Source organism: Ahaetulla prasina, chromosome 2 (assembly GCF_028640845.1).
Source record: "Ahaetulla prasina isolate Xishuangbanna chromosome 2, ASM2864084v1, whole genome shotgun sequence".
Taxonomy (NCBI): Eukaryota; Metazoa; Chordata; class Lepidosauria; order Squamata; family Colubridae; genus Ahaetulla; species Ahaetulla prasina.
The window spans coordinates 201,843,931-201,866,617 of NC_080540.1; the positions used below are offsets into that span (position 1 = coordinate 201,843,931).

Consider the following 22,687-nt stretch of genomic DNA (forward strand, 5'->3'; position numbering starts at 1 on the left):
TTCCAACTCTGTTGTTATTATATTATTATCCCCCAAATGCTTGGCTGATGATGATGATAATACAGTTCAGACTTTATAGAAAGACAATGGCTTCAGCAACTGAGTTCAAAATAGCTATACAGGTAGTCTTCAACTTAAAAACATTTATTTAGTAACCGTTCGAAGTTAAAAACTGAACTGAAAAAGAGAGACTTATAATTTGTTTTCACATTTAAAACTGTTGCAGCATCCCCACAGCCATGCGATCAAAATTCGGACTCTTGTGTATGTGTTTATGATGGTTGCAGTGTCACTGGGTCATGTGATCCCCTTTTGCGACCTTCTGGCCAGCAAACACAATGTAGAAACCAGATTCACTTAACGACCGTATAACTAACTTAATAGCCACAGTGTTTCACTTAGCAACTTTGGCAAGAAAAGTCATAAAATCAAAAACTCACTCAACCCAGAATCACAACTCACTCGACAACAGTTTAGCAACAGAAATTTTGGGCTCACTTGTAGTTGTAAGTCAAAGACTACCTGTAACAAGGAGATATTGGAGTGACTGGTAAAGGCTACAAACACTTGAGGAGGCTCAAGTCTTTGCCAAAGGACTTGGAGACCATTCATTTGGGATCCTTCTTCCTATTGTTTGCTCCTGTAGGAATTTTCACAGTTCCACCCTGAAATTCTGCCAATGTATGAAAGACTGCTCAACAACCGCAAAGAGTGGAAAGCTCTGGCTGATGAGTCCGAAGCAAAGATGGTAGCCTTGCAGGAGGAACAGAAGAAGGACCAAAAAACAGATGCTCCTAAAGGTTAGGGGGGGGGGGGAAATGAAACTTAGGATCTCTAATATTCTTTCTCCTTCCAACTACTGGCTTTATATAATATGATCTGAATAGTGTGAGAGAAAGCTGATTCTGATAAAACATATTAAAATATCAAAGCATCCTATGTACAGGAGGAGGGTTAGTTTATTTTGCTATGGTTAAGAGGAGAGGTTCCTTCCACATTGGAAAGACTCATTTATGGCCCCAATTGCTCAATGGATTGAAGACATGATATGACTTACAATTTATAAACAAGTTGCTTATATACATAAATTGAGTATGGATAAATTTCAATGAAACATGGTCGTTCTTTATTGGACATCCTTTATCCTTAATATACTTAATTGTGTATTATTTCTGGCATTTTTTTTAACTCTTATTTTTTTTCTTTGTTTAAAGAACAAAAGCAATAGCAGAAATTAGGTTTGAAGCACAGCTAGTAATTTCTCTAAATGAAGTACAAGTTTAGCCATGCCATGTCATTCATCCTCATCGATACCATTTTATAAACTTCTCTCTTTTCTGTCAACAAAATTCTTCTTTTGTAGCAATTCCAAAATCCAACCAATTTTGACTTTCCCCACTCAGTTCAGGTAGCTTCTTTTTCATCTGATGACGGTCCCACAATTAAACATGCAAACATTAAGTAGTTCTTTATAGCCAGTTCTTAAATTGACACCCATTAAATACCTCAGCTAATTATTGCTTTTTTTCTTTTTGCAGCACCAATGGCCAATGGAGGACCTGTTACCTCATCTTCAACTTGTTGCATTATTTAGGTCAACACTTAACATTATAAGACTACAATAGATCAACAGTACTTAATGGCTGTTTCACATATACAGCATCAGAACTAGTTTTGCCAGGTGTACAGATGAACAAGAGCCATAGCAATGCAGATCTAGAAAAGCACGTATGTATTTTCAAATGTGCTTCATGCAAATTCTGCATTTATACCTCTCCTTGAAAAATGTAGCTATATAGCTAAAGATGCTGCCATATGTTCTAAAGTTGTCCTGGAACATGAAATGTATATAGAATAGAATTTTTTTTAATAGAATAGAATAGAATTTTATTGGCCAAGTGTGATTGGACACACAAGGAATTTGTCTTGGTGCATATGCTCTCAGTGTACATAAAAGAAAAGATACGTTCTTTTCTATATGTTGCTAGAGCTACATGAACATTCTGCATCACTGAACTAACTCTCTGCCTCCTGTGGTATTTTGTGACTATATTAGAAGAAATCTAGAATAATCTGCTTCTCAAGGCTGCTTTATAAAATCAAGGGCCAATCATGGCTGAAGTAGTTTGAAATTAAGCAGATTCATAACAAAGCTTTGGGGGACCTAAGGTGCTCTCATCAATAACCCCTACAATGAATAATTTCAGAGCATCATATACGAAGGAGAGACTAATCTATAGATAGGATGCAATCAGCCATCAAAGGGAGAAAAATGAAGTCTATTCCCATATAAATCGCTAGGGAACAGACCCACCATGATCACGAATCCTACTTTTGCAGGACATTAAGTTGCAGTCCTTGTTTCAAATGTACAGTAGAGGGTCTAAAGCAGGGATGTCAAACTCACAGTGTCACGGAGACATCATGTGATGTAGCGGGACTTCCCCCCCCCACTTTGCTAAACCGGGAGTGGGCATGGCCAGCGCATGATACATCCGTCCCCAGGCCAGCAGCTTGACAGCCCTGGTCTAAAGCTTCAGATTTGGACATTAGCTTTTGCTTATTCTTACAGAATACTTCCTTTTTGTATTGACAGAAGTAAATCCCAGGTTAACACACACACACGCACACACACAAATGTGAGGCTTCCTTTCAGATGCAAACCAATTATTTGTTGCGAGCAATTTCTGTTTAAAGACCAAATAAACGCTAAAACTGTCCAGAAGAGCAAATGCAGTTCATTTTCATGTCAGGGATATGATGGGGAAGCAGAGCATATAAGCATTTGAGATCTGGAAAAAAAATATTTTATTTATATTTATTGGCTGCCCAACTCCAGTGAAATAAAATAAAATAAATTCTGTAAAAACATGTGAGGGGTTGAAGACTGAGTCATCCAGAATTATAATTTAGTACTATTGAATGAAAGAGAACTTAAACTGTATATAAGCAAATTGCTTTTTCATCATAAGAGTCTGGAAATGAATATGGACAAGCAAGGACAGCAGCCTGGTAGCAAAATGCGAATTATTCCGCATTTTCATGTTTTCAAAGCTACCTATGGCTGGGCCATGAAAAAACTAGATAGGAAGAAAATTGACTTGCTCAAGCCATGGTCTTGAAGGTGGTTCCTGAACATTTCTCGGTCAGCAAAGGTAACAAACAAGTACTGGAGCATACAGCACCAGACATATCACTGCCATGCAAAATCACAACATTCTCTCTTACAGTACTTATTTCAGTCATGTCATCCAATCAAACTCTCTGGAAAAGGAAGTTATCCTTAGAACAGTCAGAGGTAAGAGGAAATGATGCTGCCAAAAAACTGGGTGAGTAGATATATCAAAGTCACCCCCAGCCAGAGCATAAAGCAAAGGAAAAAAGCCATACAAGATCAGAAAATGTGTAAACTTTAGAAAGTCTGCATCCAATATTGAGAATGAATTGGTGGTCTGATCTTTCCAATTAGGAGGATTCATGTTGGTCAGCAAAAGCTTGTAATTTTTATACAACAGAATGCTACAAAAAGCAGAAATTGGAATATTCTTTGGATCAGACCAGATGTTTCTATTCTTAATCAAATCAGCTTGCTTCACAATGGACCTCAGCAGTTTTATCTAGTCACAGCGAAAAGATTTGTCCTTTTACTATTTACAATACATACATAGCTTTCAAGATATAGTCAGGTGTCTCCAAACACTGTGGAGCATCTTCTTATAGTCTATCTAACAGAAGACTAGTAGCTACCCAAGCATCTTTCAAATGCCTGTTCATTAATAAATACGCCTTCTGATCGTGTCACTATTATTTGAATATTGCCTTTCCAGTCAACTTGTTGCAATATCTTGATGATAACAGATTTAATTTATGTTCACAGGTTAACCCTCACCCTAATCCTAATAATCACAATTCATCCACTTTTCATTCATTACAACTAGTATTGTAGTTTTAATTTTTAAAAAAAATCTAGCTAGGGTATTTAGAAAAAACTAAAGTTTCAATTATATGCTCAATAATTGCTGTTTCTATTATTAAACATTAATGAATATTAATATATAATTCTTGGGAGTGCATCTTCTTTTTGTGCCGTATCCATCATTGGACATTGGCAATCATATTGGCGATCCTATTTTTATCAACAGCTGCACAAAAAAGTGCTGCTGAGTTTTGTCCAAACCAGTCCCTTAGATTTTGAAGCCATGCTGTTCTTCTGCCTGGACCTCGTTTGCCTTCAATCTTTCCCTGGAGGATTAAGTGAAGTATGGCATATTTTTCCGAGTGTCACATCACATGTCCAAAATATTCTAATTTTCACTTTTTAATGGTTTTGATGATTTCCCTTTGCTTTCCCAGGCGGCTTATCACCTCATTTCTGATTTTGTCAACCCAGTTTATACCTAACAGCAGTCTGTAAATCCACATTTCAAATGCTTCTAGTCTCTTGAAGTGGTTTTCTGTCAAGAGACCAAGGAGTGTATATTGTAAATAATCTAACATATGTACACTTAGAAAAAAATGTTATCAGTGGAAGTGAATTACCCCTTTCTAAACCTCTTAAGAAACAAGCACTTCTGCCTTCATCTAAGATCTGAGCTGCTGCACTTCATTTCTAATGGAATACATTGATTTCAGTAGGCTTCATTTGCTTTTTCCAAACCTTTCTTAAGTATGCAAATATGAAGAACATTACTTATTCTGACATAATGTCTTTACAATCCATGTCTGATAAAAACTAAAAAGTAAAGAAAATCAAGAGAACCTCACTATAGAAATCCAGGGAGCCAGTGACATAACCTGCCACACCATCATAAAATCAAGGCAAAAGCATTTAATTTCTCAGTCAATAGCTCAAAGGTTTTTCCAACAATACATGTATCTTTATTATATAACCTTGCTCCTCCTCCTTGCACATTATGCTATTGGTTTTTTAGAAGTTCTGTAGTGTCTAATAAATTTTAAATCAAATAAGTCATAAAAGAAGCTCTCTCTCTAAATATATGATACCAATAAAGGTGAATATTTATAGCTTCGGGTTGAAACGAGAGTCCTTGGTGCTCAGGTTGGTTGCTTTCTTACATTTTGTTACCCAAACTAAGTAACATCATTAATAGCGTGTGTGTACCAGTCAATACACAAACAGCATCAACACAAAGACTTCAACAATTAACTCAGATCAGCACACTGTATTTCATTTAGTCATTTCTTTTTTAATTAGCACTATGCACCTTAAGAAAGTCAACACTATTGTGAATGTCTGTTTATTGATGTAAATAAATGTATTTTAGACATTTAGAATTATTTACTTCAACATTTCAAAGATTGGATATAAAGATGTGGACCAAGGAGGTTTATTTCAGTATTGATTCTTGAGCTGAAAAAGAAAAAAAAGGCAATTAGCAAAAACCGCAGCAAGCTACAACCTAAATGCACACAGAATTTAAACAGATTTTTGAAGAAAGCTTTATGAAATATATTCTTGTCAGATGCTTTGGCAATTCTCCTTAATTGACAATACTTTAGCTGCCAGATGATCAAAGACACAATAATGTTCTCTTCCAAATATGGAAGAATTATATTAGCTTTACACTATAATTTTCCCCTGCTGGAGAAGACTCTTCTGAGTCTCTTGGACTGCAAGGCGATCCAACCGGTCAGTCCTAGAGGAGATCAACCCTGACTGCTCTTTAGAAAGCCAGATCCTGAAGATGAAACTCAAATACTTTGGCCACCTAATGAGAAGGAAGGACTCACTGGAGAAGAGCCTAATGCTGGGAAAGATTGAGAGCAAAAGAAGGGGACGGCAGAGAATGAGGTGGCTGGATGGAGTCATTGAAGCAGTCGGCGTGAAATGGGCTCCAGAGGATGGTAGATGGTAGAGGACGGGAAGGCCTGGAGGAATGTTGTCCATGGGGTCACGATGGGCCGGACACAATTTTGCAACTTACAACAACAACAATTTTCTCCAAATTAAAATAAATATTTAGAATAATCTACAATCAGATGTAGCCACCCTTGAAGCACTTTCATTGAAATCAACAACTGTCCTGGAGAAACCTCTGATGCTATAGAACTGGTTCTTTCCACTGATACCCGAGATGACAGGCCTCCAAAGCCAAGCACAATATAAGAAAAATGACATACACGGAAACATTTGATGCAAGTATATAATCTATGATATTTGCATCATGATGTATGTTTCATCACTTTCCCCAGCCCCCCAGGAGGATATGTCTAAAGTACTGTTTTCATGTGCAGCAAGAGTATTGTATGGACAAACTTGGAAAAGCAATGAAATACTTCCAGTGGAAGATTGGATTAGAAAGTTAACTGGATTTGCAGAAATGTTAAAGCTAGCTAGTTTAGTCAGAAAAAAATAGTCGAAAGATGTTTTTGAAAGAACAGAAACTTTTTGTGGACTTTCTGCTGAAAGAAAAAAGGTTAAAAAGAGACAAAGAAGATGGATAAAAGATTATAATCATTACTCAATAGAAAGAAAGGCAGAAGGCAGAATTATATCTTTATTCCCTTCCTTCCTTTTTTCACTTTCTATCTCTCTCTCTCTGTTTGGATGGATGGATGGATGAATCTATCTATATTATGTGGGAGAGAGGGGATTTCACTGAAATCCAAAACATCAACCTTCCGTTGACATAGAGGTAGCCCACTTACAATCATTCATTTAGTGACTATTGTCAAAATCAAACAAATTTACAGAAAATACCTTCTTCCAATGCTTTTGCAATTCTTTTCAATTCCTCCCGTTTTGCTTTTTCCTCTGCTTCTATTCTCCTATCCTCTGCAGCAATAGGCTTTAAATAGGCTATTGTAAAGTAAAACAATATGTATTCAGAGGAAACATAAATATATTATAATTTATTCCTTCACAGTTCCTTGCTTTCAATTCATTAAAAGCATGTGGAGTTTCAAGATACAAAATATTTAACATAGGCCTCTGGAATAATTTTAGCTTCACAGTGGATCAGATTTATTCTCCACTTTTAGCATTGCTAACATTTTAACTAAATTATTAAGATGCAATTTCACAAAATATAGAAAAAGATAAGTATACAGATTATACTATTTTTTAAATTTTATTAATAAGCCCTGAATTCAGAATGGATTTTTAACAAGATTTTTAAAAATGTTTTAAATTATTAAATTTATATGTCATCCATTTTACCAATAGTGATTTTTATAAAAATGCTTTATAAAATTGAATATGTTCATAATGTTCATGCACCAATAAATATATGCATCAAATCTTAATTTTGCAAGTATAAATGTAGACTCCAATCAGGAGCAATGTGATATTAATAAATTGGTATCAATATACAACAAGCAATCATTTTTTTCACATGAAGTAATAATCCAAGACTTCTTAGAACAGGAGTGTCAAACTTGCGGCCTGCGGGCTGGATGCGTCACACGCCAACCACACCAATGCCCGATTTAGCAAAGAAGAAAAAAGTCACGATACATCACATGAAGATGCTTGTGAATAACTGTTAAGCCAGATGGAACAGCTGGATGTAAATGCATCTACTACAAAAATATTACAGTATTGTTTAATTGATGTATTTTTCAAAACCAACTGTCAGCTATTCACAATCCAAACATAACCCAAAAGGTTATTTTTATTAACCACTTACCATATCTTTTTGCTCCATAAATGATTCCCAACACCAGTGCGGAGTATCTGCAGAACTTTAAATTACAGAAATGTGAACCATAAAGAATATTACGCTTAATTCATAAAAAGACTGAATCCAGATGTTACAATGTATTACATATATTCCACAGTTGTACCATTCTGTATACCCGCTATTATTATGAAGTGGTGTACACATTATACCATTTGTTTAGCCATCATTCAAAGTTATAACAGCACTAGGAAAAATGTCTTCCCCATGGTCACGTGATTAAAATTCAGATGCTTCACAACCAGCATGTATTTATCACGGCTGCAGAGTCCTGGAGTCAGTTACATGATCGCCATTTGCTGGCTGGATCACAGCTGGCTTCTAACAAGCAAAGTCAATGGGGGAAGCCAGATTTGTTTAATAATGGCAGTGATTCACTTAAATCAAGGGTGGGCAATTAATTTCCCCAAGTACCCACACAAGGAACTGGGACTGTTATGGAAGGCCAAACCAACTGGGCTGTGAAAGATAGGCATGCATGCACACCATATGTAAATAAGAAAAAAAGCAGTCACCTTCAAAATAAAGGTAATACAGTTGTATTGAATGCATAGTGTACACTTATTTACATTTGAATTCTAACTTCTGATTGACGGGGGGGGGGGGGGGTTGGGGTTGTACAGGGGCCACCAAATAGGCGGATGTGGCCTGGGGGCTGTAAAATGCTCAGGTCTGACTTGACTTGTGACTCACTTAACAATGCCTTGCTTAGCAACTGAAATTCTGATCCTGACTGTGATCTTAAGGCAAGGACTATCTATACAATTTTGTATATTATACTTGCTTTTAGCAGCATAAAAGCAGTAACCAGAATGAGAATACAAAAATGATAATGACTTGTTTGAACACTTGTTTTCATGTTTTCAAAAGGTTTCCCAGATACTTTTATTTTGTAATGGTATGTTGGAATGTCCTTGGGAGACAAAAGGAAGTTGCAGACTACACAACCTTCATGTAAACAATATCTCAACCCACAGAAGCAGAAAGGACCAGGAAAGCATTGCAGAAAGCATCAGTAAAAATAAACCAGGGGAGAAATATTCCCAGACTTGCAAGATTCTGTCAATGTAACCTTACAAAAGACATAGCTAGTACTGGTAGTTCCTTTTGTCTAGATTACCTCACAAGACTAACCCATATATCCTTTGGCAAAGTCAAAATGGCTTTTAAACAGCATTCAAGACAGACTCTCCCTGACGGGCCTATTTAGTTGTCATTATTACATTTCATCACAACCTTTCTGATAAAGCTAGCTTGTAGATGAAAACCTTTTTAATTCTTTGGGCATATCTAGATCTTGTTAACAATTTCCTGCTAAGCACACTGAAGAGTCTAAAACGCCAGTTATAAATGCTTTATTTATGCTAAATGGTCTGTGATTAATATATATATGTAGGCTATAAAGCACTGTAGTCTAAATGCTATTGCTATTTATATGTATGTGTGTATGTCTATGTATGTGCATGGCTGTATGTGTGTGTGTGTATATATATATGCACACACACACACATATATGTGTATATACACATGTGTGTGTGTATGTATATATATATATATATATATATATATATATAGGTCTTTGGTTATTTGGGTTTTCTCCCGTCTTTGGTTATTTGGGTTTTCTCTTGTTGCAATCACACATTGCTCCAGAAGCACGAAGCTGAAGCCTGAAGATGACGAATGAGACTTCGTCGAAACGTCGCCAAGACACTTCCAATTTTACACGGGAGAAAACCCGAACAACCAAAGACCTATATATATATATATATATATATATATATATATATATATATATATATATATATATATATATATATATATATACACATGTATGTATATACACACACACATATGTATACATATACACCCGTAAATATACATATACATGCAATATACACATACATGCATATATATGTGCATATCTATACATACACACGCATACACATATGTATCTTATCAAGTTTTGCAAATAAAAGAGAACAAGACGTCATTTGAGCGAGGGAGGGAGGGAAATTAACACGAAAACCCGGGCAAGACGAGCTACGTGGAAAACTCCGGATCTGCAGAACCGAAAGGGCAGGAGAGGGGGCCCATCGTTCCCCAGCCAGCCCTTCTGCGTGACCTCCACGGTCACCTTCCGACTAAAAAGGGGGCGCCGGCTGGCCTCCCTCAGGTGCAGGCCTCCCCGCTACCAGACGGAGCGCGCGCATACTGGCCCCTCCAACGGAAGCCCAAAGCGGCACGCGCGGCGCCTCAGCTCACCTTGATGAGCGGAGAAACCTCCACCGGGGCAATCATCTTCTCCTCCCGGCCGAAGGAAAACGGATATGACGCCTAAAGCCGCTTAGAACGCAGGCGCGCCGTGACGCAAGAACGTCGACGTTACAAAACGAGATCGACAGAGAGAGGTAGAGATAGAAAATGGAAGATCGCGGGTGAATGCAATTTTTTTAATAGAGCTACGACGTCAAGAGTATGCCACCGAGAAATCCCATGGAAAGTCTGCGGCTATTTGTATTTTTAACATTTCAAACTTCTATATTTAAAATCAAATAAAAGGAAACTTATAATTTTATAACTTTATAAATGACATTTTTATATGGTGATGTTTTGTACAAGTCTTAGAATCTAAGGATTATTTTACCAATGCCTTTCCCAATACCAAATGCTTTTTCCCTGCGTGCAGACCAACTACACAGTAGTCTAGTGCAAAGGTCTCCAACCTTGGCAACTTTAAGATTTGTGGACTTCAGTTCCCAGAGTTCCTCAGCCAGCAAAGCTCTGGGAATTGAAGTCCACAAATTTTTTTTTTTTGAAAACAACAAAATATCTTATCCCACCAGACTTGAAATCCTAGGCTTAGAAAACTTAGAAGTCCGTCGCCTTAGGCCCACAAGACCTAAGTTTAACTCATAGAATTATCTATTGTAATGTCCTTCCTGTTAAAGACTACTTCAGCTTTAATTGCAATAATACAAGAGCAACCAATAGATTTAAACTTAATGTTAACCGCTTTAATCTAGATTGCAGAAAATATGACTTCTGTAACAGAATCATCAGTGCTTGGAACACATTACCTGACTCTGTGGTCTCTTCCCATAATCCTAAAAGCTTTAACCAAAAAACTTTCTACTATTGACCTCACCCCATTCCTAAGAGGACCATAAGGGGCATGCATAAGCGCACAAACGTGCCTACCGTTCCTGTCCTATTGTTTTTCTTTTTCTTCTTATATATATATATATACTTCCTTATATTTCCTCATATATTTCCTCATATATATGATTATCTACTGTATAATCTTTTTGTGTGATGCTTATATATATATTGTTGTGACAAATAAATAAAATAAATAAAAAGTCTTAAAGTTGCCAAAGTTGGAGACCCCTGGTCTAGTGCAGGGGTCTCCAACCTTGGCAACTTTACGACTTGTGGACTTCAACTCCCAGAATTCCTCAGCCAGCTTTGCTAGAGGTGAAGTCCACAGGTCTTAAAGTTGCCAAGGTTGGAGACCTCTGGTTTAGTGTAAGCCAACAAGAATAATTTTTACTGACTGGCTCAGGAATTCTACAATATTTATGAATTTAATCATTTTTATATCAAAATAAATGGGCTTTTACATGATATATTGTTTGATGAAACAGAAATTATATGCCATGATTAATTCATCAAACAGTTTGAAAACCTTGTTATTGATTTACTTAAAAAGAATGATATATGTTTTGAAAGATACAAGTTGAAAATGTTTTCAAGTACTCTTAAGACACAGCATCCTTAAAAGTTCCTTAAATTGGATCCTAACGAAGAGAGCAACAGCAGAGAGTAAAGATACACACACACACACAGCCTGCCAAAGTCCCAGGGAGAATATCACAATTCAATATAATCAGTGAATATTATTAGCATGAGCAGCTGTGGGCAAATGATCTGAACTGCAAGAAACCATTCCACAAGAATATTTTGAGCCCATAAATATTTCTAACAAGGCCCGTCATTTTAAATATTTGATTTAGTGAAGTCATGTTTCATTTTGCAATAAATCATAAAGTGGTTCATTAACTGCATAAATCGTTTAAATAAGTTAAGTGGAATGTTTAAATTTAAAAATGTAAATTTGGTATCCAAAGCACGCTAAACCCAAATGCAGTTTGCTTATGTATGCTGCCAACTGTGATTGTATAATTACGATTTATGATTTACCATGTTGTGTGAACCCAGATACTCAAAGGGATATCTAGCTTTCTATAAATAGGAACAACTGTTAACCTGTTTAACTAAATCAAAACCACCCAAATCAAGATCTACTCATCCCAATTCAAGGTCATGATGAATTCTCCAGAATTCTTTGTATTTATGATTTATTGTAGTAATAATAATAATGATAAAAGGTATGAAGGAAACTACAAAATCAAATCTTGTTTAATTCTAAGAAATCACAACGAATTATATCAATAAATTGCTCCTTCCCAATGTAGCATCTTCCAAATGTATTTCCCAGAATATACAGGGGTGGAATTCAGAAGTCTTAAAAAGTTAATGCTTGTTTAATCCCTGCCCAGTGAGAAACTGCTCTTATTATGTTATAATATACGAGTTCAAAAGGTACATAAAAATAGCTTGAGTGACAGTTGAATTCACCACCATAGATATTGCAGCTCATAGCAATTGAAGGAATGTCTTACTGGACAACTTCAACTAACTGTTGTTTGTTCACCAGGGAATAGAAGGTATCTTGCAGTTCTGACCAAGTATGGAGTCATCTTGTGAGCTGAAAGTTTTTACAGTGTTGAGATCTTCTTTGGGAATGCCATCTGGAAAGACAAGATCCTCCTCTACATATAAGAAGTGTTGATACAGACAGCTTCCCAGAGATACAGAGGATCTCTCCAGGAAAGATGGTGAGTTTAATCTGTATTAAAAAAATGATGTCTCTATGGTTTTCATAACACAAACTTGATTGAGTAACCTCTTAAAGGGGAAATATTTAGAGGATAATTTAAAAAAGAACACCGGCTTTTTTCAAATATAACTCCAAACTACAGTCTGTATATCCTGTTGCCAGGGCTGTTTTAACGCATGGGCTTGATGGGCACTTGCCTGTGGGCCCCACGAGCATAGGGGCCCCATACTAATCTGTGTATGTTAACCCTTCAATGCAACTTGTATCATATAAATACAGCAACTGTATGGCTTACTGAATATTATTGTGTTTTTCAAACTTCGTGTATTGTTCAAATGTTTATCATGTTGATTAGTTGTTGCTGCACAGCATGTTTTTAATGTTTCAACACCAATTTTGTTGAAAATGCTAATAAAATAAATATATGTTTAATTTTATCGACCATTTACATTTTTATTCCTGTGAGTAGTTGTCGTAGGGGCCCCAGTACACTGCTTTGCCCGGGGCCCATAATGCTGTTAAGATGGCCCTGCCTGTTGCTTTTATACAGGATGGTATGTATAAAACATTATAGCCTCAAGGCTGCATTTTGTTATTTAGGAAAATAACCTGAAAATTATTATCAGCTGCCCTATCTTCTTCTAATTGTGTGATCAGAACAAAGTACGATCTGACTGAATTTATAATTCTCTTCATTTCAGGCCAGCCGAAAAACCAAAAAGAAGGAAGGTGGTGCCAAACGTGCTCAAAGGGCTTCCTCTAATGTTTTCTCCAACTTTGAACAGACACAGATCCAAGAGTTTAAGGAAGTAAGAACATTTCTCTTTAGGATGTTTTAAACTGCACATGAAGGGTATTCCATTATAAAAACTGGACAAGCTTTAATCTATTGTCATCTCACACAACTGGCTTGTTACCGCGCATTGAAAATAGGAGATATTCACTAAGAATATTTATCTGCATACAGTTTCCTTTAAGTCAGAGGGCTTCTTTTTCTATCCATTAGTAGCCTACAGATGTCAGTCAGTGGGGCTTTGAAGTAACATCTTAGAAATGAACCAAATTAAATTTTGAAGAGTAGGATGTGGTAATAGCATCTTTATGTTGTATTTACCCATCAACTTGCTTTTTAAATAGTAAAATCCTTTGCATAGATGTGTCCTACTTTGTTCAGTAGGATTTGAGCCGTGGTGGTGCAGTGGTTAGAGTGCAGCACTGCAGGCTACTTTTGCTGGCTGCCGGCTGCCAGCAATTTGGCAATTCAAATCTCACCAGGCTCAAGGATGACTCAGCCTTCCATCCTGCTGAGATCGGTAAAATGAGGACCCAAATTGTTGGGGGCAATATGCTGACTCTGTAAACCAGAGTGGGGCGGTAGAGCACCATAAAATGGTATATAAGTCTAAGTACTATTGCTATTTACTACTAGAATGTCTACAGTATATTAGATTGCAGCCTAAATCATACCAACAAAAAACAGTTAACAGAAACAAGAAAGGTAGAAAAATATGATATAAAAGTGAGACTCATTTGCACACTGACTCTGCCTACCATGTAAGGGAACTCCCCACCCCCAATTCAGGAATTTTCTATTTTATTTAAGAACATCATTTTTGTTAGTATATCACATGCCATCAATCTATAGGCTGTTGGGATTTAACAGGAAAGTATTTTAATCATAAATAATTTGATAAACACATTTCTTAGCAAAAATGAAATCTCTAGACCAGTTTTACCCATTGTAGTTGCATGGATATCAATTCCCAGAACACTCAGTACAGCCATATTAGCTAAGAAATTCTGAGAGTTTAATCTATGTATCTTGAAGACACCAACCAGGGAAGATTGCTGTAGATTACTTCCTATTTTACTTTAACCATAGAAAATGTAGAGCAGAATAAATAATATACAAAAAATCTACCTGGGAAGTAGATTATGTCTGCAGAAAGAGATTCAATTGTGAAAAATACATTAATGCCATTCACAATGGCTTGTGTGAAGGGGTTCATCCCGTGCTAAAATAAAATCTTCTAGTGTTGTTTTTCTGTTCCTCTTCTAAACCTACAGATCTGCTTGGAGTAGTTGGGAGGTAAGAGAAACATAGACAAAATCATTCCTGACATGAGTGGAAGTTTACCTATGTAGTTTGAAATGTCATTTCAAATTTTTGTTCCTCATGGGAAGAAAAATATTTCCTTTGCCTATAATTGAAAAGCTGTTGAAAGTAAAAATAAATAGATGTATTTTTTTCGTGTTTGAAAAGAACAAGGGTATAAACGTTTTGCTGCTTGACTCACAAAGTTGGATAAAAATGTTTAAGTTTTGAGAAAATATTTTGCTATTACAGGAATGCAAAAACTGTGCCAGATGGATAGTGCAAGGCCCAATGACATTTCTTTTGTGGCATGGTTGCAAAACATAGCCTCATTGGGGGACAAAATACCTCCCTCCATATTTACATGGGCATCTACTTCCTCCCACTTAATCCCAATCTATATCTTCTTACCCCAGCTCCAGTCAGCCTAGCAATTCAAAAGTTTACAAATGCGAGTAGATAAATACCGTGTTCCCCTAAAATTAAGACCCAGTTGGAAAATAAGCCCTAGAATGATTTTTCAGGATGCTTGTAATATAAACCCTATCCCAAAAATAAACCCCAGTTAAGATAGCCAGCCAGATGGACACATTTATTACCATATTTCCCCAAAAGTAAGACCTAACTGGAAAAATAAGACCTAACATGTTTTTTGGAGCAAAACCAGTGGTGGGATTCAGCCAGTTCACACCACTTCAGGAGAACTGGTTGTTAACTTTCTGAGCAGTTTGGCAAACTGGTTGTTGGAAGAAATCATTAGAGCAGAGAACTGGTTGTTAAATTGCTTGAATCCCACCACTGAGCAAAACTTAATACAAGACCAGGTCTTATTTTTGGGGAAACATGGTAAGTACCACTTCGGTGGGAAAGTAACAGTGTTCTGTGCATCTTAGCATATAGTCATGCTGGCCACATGACCATGAAAGCATGTGCAGACAATGCTGGCTGCCTCGGCTAGGAAACGCAGATGAGCACCGCCCTCTAAGGTCTGACTTTACTGGACTGGGGAAACCTTTAACTTACACCTTGCAGACCCTGCTCCCTCCTACATTGGAAATGAAGCCCTCAACCTGCCAAGCCAAGCCCAATGTGGCCCTCAAATCCATAAAAGCTGATTCCTCTAAGCCTGGTTTTCTCAGACTTGGCAACTCTAAGATATGTGAGCTTCACCTCACAGCTTGCTGACTAGGGAATTCTGGGAGATGAAATCCACGCATGTTAAAGTTGCTAAGATTGAGAAACCTTATTCTATATTATTGAAGCAGTCATTAGTCTCCCCCATTATTTGTCCAGTGAATGGCTATTAATTGTGATGTTCAATGTTTTTTCCATAGCTACCATAAAATGTATCATATAACTACAGTATGTATGGTTCTTGGAATCAAGGAAATTATGCATATGTTCCATTTCTGTTTGTCCAAATAGCTAAATTTAAGAGTATAGCTCTTAATGGAGGAGCCTATTCAATAACGATTCCATCTTCCTGTAGAATAATTTGTGATTCTAATTCTGGAAGTATGTTTGAATGTTTTTGATAAGAAAAAAATTGAAGTCTACAGCTCTAAATTTAAGCTTAACTATCACATTTTTGCTTTTCCAAATGTTGGAATATAGAAAAAACTCTCATGTCAATATTCTATCCACTGAAATGCATTGGACCTAGACTGAAGTAAATATGATTAGGGTTGAGATGATACTAGTAACTAACAGATATATAATAAAAATTCTTTTTTTAAAATAGGCTTTCACCCTAATTGATCAGAACAGAGATGGCTTCATAGATAAAGAAGACCTAAAGGATACCTATGCATCATTGGGCAAGTGTTATGAAATTATTTCCTCTCCATTTAAAATCAGTTTTTTCCTTTGTTTTGTAATCTGATACAGTAATAATTACACTTAATTAGAATAAAAGGAACAGAAACAAATTGCAATAAATTAAAGTAGCTTTAAAATCAGACTCTTCTCTGTAGAGAAACAGATGGTAAATATATTTTCTACTCTTAATATAATTTAAATGTAAATTACAATAATTTCTCAATCTATTTCCAAGTGTATTATCCTATTGATTCAAGGAGATTGCAGATAAATTCAGTTTAAAATCTACTTTTGTTATTAATTTCTTGAGCTCTTTATGTTCTTTTAAAATGATTAAAAATTGAAAGGGAGTGGGTGATTGGAAATTGGATTTTTTTGAAACTGGTAAAATTACTTTTTATAAAAATTGGTAGAATTCACCATAAACAAGATTCATGTAAATCTGATATAGCTAAAGACAGATACAATTAATGTCTTTGTTTGATTTTAGGTAAAACAAACGTCAAAGATGATGAATTAGAATCTATGCTTAAAGAAGCTACAGGACCTATTAATTTCACCATGTTTTTGAACTTATTTGGGGAAAAGTTAAGTGGTAAGTTTAGCACTAACTTATAAAGCCATTTCCCCCAAAAAAGACTTAGGCTGAATTTTCCTGTTATTTCTGAATTAGGACAATGAAAGTTTAATTGTAATTCTACAAATGTCCTTATTTGGCGATGTTGCACTTTAATAATAGTGGCTAAAAAAATTAATACAAAAATGAATAGGAAATGTTGAAAACTTTGGGGATTGCCAAATGCAGTCTTCACCACTTTTGATGTGGGCTGATCCACATAGATCCATATACATTTTCGTTCAAAATGTATTCTAAATTATATTTAGAACCAAATTTGGTTTGGTTTTCCAGTATCACACTGGAAAACTGAGAGAGAGGCATGAATTGACTTATTTGGAAATGGACTTCACTTGGAGCTCCTAATTCCCGTTGTCCTAATTTTAGTTTTCCAAACCAAAGCAATTGTTTTCCCTTTAAACAATCCCTTTTTATAGGTTAACAATTTGTCAACCTATCAAGGGACCATAGGCAATTTTGAGCTCTTTTCCCTAGTCCTGTGAGGCATTTCGACCTTAGAACTGCAACAAATTATTATTATATATAAATTATTATTATATATAAAATATATTATATATTATATATTTAAAAAATTGCAGAAAATATGACTTTTGTAACAAAGTTGTTAATGCTTGGAATACACTACCTGACTCTGTGGTCTCTTCTCAAACTCCCAAAAGCTTTAACCAAAAACTGTCTACCATTGACTTCACCCCATTCCTAAGAGGACTATAAGGGGCGTGCATAAGTGCACAAAAGTGCCTACCATTCCTGTGCTATTGTTTTCTTTCATTGTATGTGCTTGTATATAATGTTGTGACAAATAAAAAAAAAATTATTGGAAACCATTAAAGCTGTTGCTAAGTCCTCTAGTCCAGCATTTTAAGGCTCACAAGGAACAAGAGTTCCAACAAATCCAACTGTATCTCATTTTCTGCAGGTACAGATACTGAAGAGACTATACTGAATGCATTTAAAATGTTTGACCCAGACGCTAAAGGCAACGTTAACAAGGATTAGTAAGTATTAGATGGCAAAAAGGTCATTGGGAGTCGGGTGGCATAAATTAAAATAAATTTAAAAATAAATAGCCTTTTATTCTGAAGCAATCCATACTGTCAGTTTGGTTTGAACATAACAGGGATGATACCTCAAGTTTCTGCCTGATTGCATCTAGGCCATTTAAAGTGCAAAAAGTTATGCCAAAGTAATGAAAATTGCTCACAACTTCTTGCTCAGTTCAAAGCTTTGGTATAAACTTTTGGAAGTCTTTAACAGTTAGAAGGCAGTTGACGTGAAGAAGCACCTGTCCCTTTAAAATGTCTGCTCAGATTGTTACTTCTGATTTGAGCTCTTTCTGCAAAGGTTCCCTTCCAGAAAGGAACTAAATGAGAAAATCAAATCAAACCACTTCATAACAGGAGACAGACAGACAGACAGATAGATAGATGACAAGTATATATATCTTAAATATAAGATATATAACAAGGAATATGAATGAAGTAAAAGATGCACAGCAATTAGATAGGAAAAAATAACATACACATAAGTAGTTTAGTTGATTGTTGATTGATTAGTCTAATGGTCATGTCAAATAAAACAAGGCAATACAGCATATTGGGATGTAAAATATTGAATGAAATTATCAGGTAAGATGATTGCCAGTTGGCCTCAGTCTGATCTAGATAGGTTATAACCTATCTAGGTTGAATGGCTACAGCTGTCAACCTTGAAGTCTTTATATGGTCCACGTGTTCATACCGTGTTCGTACCGTGGAAGAAGTAAGACAGTTTATTTACAAGTAAAATCAGAATCTTCAGTTAAAAGACAAATAGCGCACATAGAGGCCCAAACTGGGCAACCTAGGAAGAAATTATTTGGTTCTTATCAGATAAGAGGAGTGACAATTGTATCCTGCGCCTGGAAATATCTTCAGAATGAGGAAGGAGGTAAGAGTCATCCTAGAGTCTCTATTTATAGCTATGTTCAACCGAGGCAAAAACATGACAAATTTGAATACATGTTCTGATAGAAAGTAAGAATTGTCATGTAATGTTTCTAGATCTCTAATCTAAAAAGATGACATCTTCCATGCTGCCATTCAATCATCAAGTAAATTAAGACACCCATACAGACATATAAAGCATATGTTGGAAGTAATGTGCAAGATTTCAATGGCACTTAGCTCACTGACAAAAAGGTACAACTGGGCTTTTGTAATACAGAAAACATTCTCCCAAGTAGGAATGGACAAATATGTATTTTTTTCATGCAACCCTTTATAACATTTTAACACAAATCTCTTCTTTGTTTCTTCAACAGTATGAAACGCTTAATGATGTCCCAAGGCGATAAGTTTACAACAGAAGAGGTCTGTATTTTTAAGAATGCTGTTTTTTAAAGTGGAGAGGAACTTTTTAAAATGCAGCCAGGGTCATCTCAATTAAAAATCAAATTCTTTAACTGGGATATTTATTATGGGGTTATGCCAAACAATTGCCATCTTAGACCAACAAGTTCAAAACAAACTTCTTGAAACAAATAGCTATTGTTCCAAACTCATTTAAACCGAATTTCACAATTATAACACAACTGAATAAATAAAACATTGAAAGTAATGTAAAGGATCCATGAAGCTGCCTTACATAATCCAGATCACTGAAGCATCTATTACCCTGCTGAAATCGAATGGCAACAGCTGTTCAACTGAGGGGTGCTAAACTCTGGATTAAAATTCATTTGCTTCTGTCTGCAACACGCAAATGTGGTTACTGAGGTATGAATTCTTTGATAAAGGGCTGGCTCTAACTGAAAATAAAAAGGTTGCCAAGTTTAATCTAAAGAAAGTGCAGATAGCTTCTAAGCTCTTTTGTACTTCTAATCAGTAGCTAATGTAATATGTACTTAGTGGCCACACAAAATTATTGTACTTTAGAAAAATTAGTTAATCATTACTGTTATTTTCAGGTGGAAGGTAACTAATGGAGTAAGTTCCTTTTGTTGAAGTTATTTTTTGTCCTAATACGGTAAATGGCAATTCAGTTGTGTGAAAATGTTTATGGAGAACCCTGAGATAGCAACTTCTAATTTTGTTACTTCTGTAAACAAAATGTATGCTTTTTTGAGTCTAGCAGGAATTTTTAAGACATGCTTCTACAGTTTCTAACTTTAAAGGCTAAAGAATCACTTGGCAGTGATCTTTGGCCTTGTCCTGCTCAAATTCCTTGGCTAAATTCTTCCTTTTTCTATTGTTTCACAGATAGATCAGATGTTTCAATGCTCCCCTATTGACTCAGCAGGAAATCTGGATTACAAAACTCTCTGCTACACCATCACACATGGAGATGAAAAAGAATGAAATTCATAAGATTTAGGAAGTTATGTTAACATCTGTCACATTAATTAAACAAAACGACAAAACATTTCTTGCTTTCTCTGTGATTTGAAACACTTATTTAAACAGCCATCTTTCCAGATATTGAATTGATGTTTTTAACAAGATCACTTGAAACACACAAATCACAAATCACAAATGCGTTTTTGTGTTACTGAACAGTTAAAAAAGAGAAGAGTTACAGTGTGCACCTTCACATTGTATTTTAAATATACTTTTAAATTACGGTAGCATTTATTGCAGGGATACTTTTATGCAGGTGAAATTTTCAATTGGTGCATCTCTGTATATTCCAGATGTTCATTCACTCTTCCTTCACGGTGAATATTTGAAGCAGTGGAACAGTAGCAGTAGCATAAACTATCGTAGCAGAATATTTCTTCTAGTTTTATACACAGCATTTGACATAGCAGCCACTTGGAAATGTCCCATCTGCATCACTTGACTATCTGCCAGTTAATGTAATTGAGATTTAAAATTCACCTGGAAATAGATTAGGGTTATGGTTCTTTTTAAAAAAATAATCTTTGCCCTGGAATATTCCAAGCAATCTATTATACAGCTAATTGTGTGTGTTGAACAGAGATCAGAATGAGAGACATTGTTCTGTTGTGATTAAAAGAGACCTTCCTCCTAGTCTGAGGGCCAGTTTGGTGCAGTGGTTAAGGAATCAGGCTAGAAACCATGAGATTGTGAATTCTAGTTCCACTGTAGGCACAAAACCACCTGGGTGACCTTGGGCTAGTCACTTTCTCTCAGCCCCCGCAAAGCACCAATGGCCAAAGGACTTCTGAAGAATCTTCCCAAGAAAATTGCAGGGACTTGTCCAAGCAGTCTCCAAGAACTGGACATGACTGAGCCAAAAAGGGCGGGGAGTCTATTCTACCCTCAGGGATGAAAGTTCTCTGAGTGATTTGGGCCTATTAATGTCAGCCTTTCAAGATTGATCCAATATCATGTAGGTCAGCTCTGCTTTCATTGTAAAGCTATGGTAACATAATCTTGTAAGCCTAAATACACACACACACACACACACACACACTTACTTTATCTCTGTGAAAATTAAGAGTCTTGTCTGAGATGTTTACTATAGTTATCTTCCTGCTCCAGACTCAATCCTCGTTTATCTGATCATTGTCCTTCACCTCTTCCCCGTCCTTCAAAGCCATTCCTCTCTGCCTTTTGCATATACTCACCTTAGCCCACCCTACTTTACAGGGTTGTTATTGTGAGGAAAAGTAGATAATGTATTATGCTTAAACAGAAGCGCATATAAAAACAAAAAACAAAACCTGAGATACTACAATGGACTGTTTCTCAGTGGGTTATCTGTTCAACAAACATATATATATGTGAGTGTGCATATATATATTTCATGATGAATAATTAGAATCTCCCATTGTGTTTTGTGACTTTTGCCCAGTTTTCATGAAGGGAAAAAGGAAAACTCTAGCCATGTTTTTACAAAACTCATAGTAGATGGAGAATAGCTGATTTAGAAAGGGAAATAGCATGAACTTAAAAATCTAAGTTCCAAAGCCATGTAAGTAGCATGGATTCCATATCATAGATTTAGGTCTTCACTTAACTCTGAATCTCCATTCATGGAAAGGACTCTATACTCACACTATTTCCACGAGTGCACTTTTTGGCCAGTAAATTTTACTGATTAGTTGTCTGATCATCTCAAAAAGCTAAAATTCAGCAATTCAGAAAAAAGCAGGATATATTCATAGTAAACTGTCACCCCTATAGTCACCCCTAATGTGTAGTCCATTCTCTAATGTGTGGTCTTTGATATTAAAATTGTAGTCTTTCTAGCATTATGCTTTTTTTCTATGCAAGAAGAGAGATTAGCCTAAGTGTCCCAATATTTCTTAGCTTTTAAGTAAGGATTTAATCCTTACTTAAAAGGTAAAGTAAATATCCAAACAGAATATTCACAATATTTTCAAAAGTTGGTGCACCACCTATACATTGTCTTTCTTCACATGGACCTCTGTGAGACTTTCCATATTTTATTTTATAGAATCAAGTTGTTTGAACAGTCCTCTAGAAAATATATGTGTGTGTGTGTGTGTGTGTGTGTGTGTAATTTTATTAAAAGGTTTTTAAAAAGTTAAAAATAATTTTGACTAATATAGAATAAGGGATAAAAAAAAT

The 22,687-nt window shown here is 35.8% G+C and overlaps 3 protein-coding genes across 5 annotated transcripts in view; 2 read left to right on the forward strand and 1 right to left on the reverse strand.

The window, feature by feature from the left end:
* Nucleotides 1–2,790, forward strand: part of PDE6B (phosphodiesterase 6B) — a 47,997-nt gene extending 45,207 nt beyond the window's left edge. The window contains exons 21-22 of the mRNA XM_058173229.1: nt 647–800; nt 1,539–2,790. Of these exons, the coding sequence (XP_058029212.1) occupies nt 647–800; nt 1,539–1,594 (210 nt within the window). The 3' untranslated portion in view covers nt 1,595–2,790. The remainder of the gene's footprint in view (nt 1–646; nt 801–1,538) is intronic.
* Nucleotides 2,791–5,186: 2,396 nt separating this feature from the next.
* ATP5ME (ATP synthase membrane subunit e) lies at nt 5,187–10,079 on the reverse strand. The gene is made up of 4 exons (XM_058169823.1): nt 9,963–10,079; nt 7,650–7,704; nt 6,722–6,820; nt 5,187–5,371 (listed from the first exon to the last, which is right to left on the reverse strand). The coding sequence occupies exons 1-4, from the start codon at nt 9,996–9,998 to the stop codon at nt 5,349–5,351; spliced, it is 213 nt and encodes a 70-aa protein (XP_058025806.1). The 5' UTR covers nt 9,999–10,079; the 3' UTR covers nt 5,187–5,348.
* Nucleotides 9,989–20,832, forward strand: MYL5 (myosin light chain 5). Of its 3 annotated transcripts, none has more exons than XM_058169821.1 (8): nt 9,989–10,108; nt 12,418–12,598; nt 13,302–13,409; nt 16,437–16,512; nt 17,004–17,108; nt 18,070–18,148; nt 19,453–19,501; nt 20,390–20,832. In XM_058169821.1, the coding sequence occupies exons 2-8, from the start codon at nt 12,596–12,598 to the stop codon at nt 20,486–20,488; spliced, it is 519 nt and encodes a 172-aa protein (XP_058025804.1). In that variant the 5' UTR covers nt 9,989–10,108; nt 12,418–12,595; the 3' UTR covers nt 20,489–20,832. The 3 variants fall into 3 exon arrangements, with proteins under 3 accessions (XP_058025804.1, XP_058025805.1, XP_058025803.1); XM_058169822.1 differs by lacking the exon at nt 9,989–10,108 and adding an exon at nt 10,183–10,200; XM_058169820.1 differs by lacking the exon at nt 9,989–10,108 and having other exon boundaries at nt 10,965–12,598.
* Nucleotides 20,833–22,687: the final 1,855 nt, after the last annotated feature.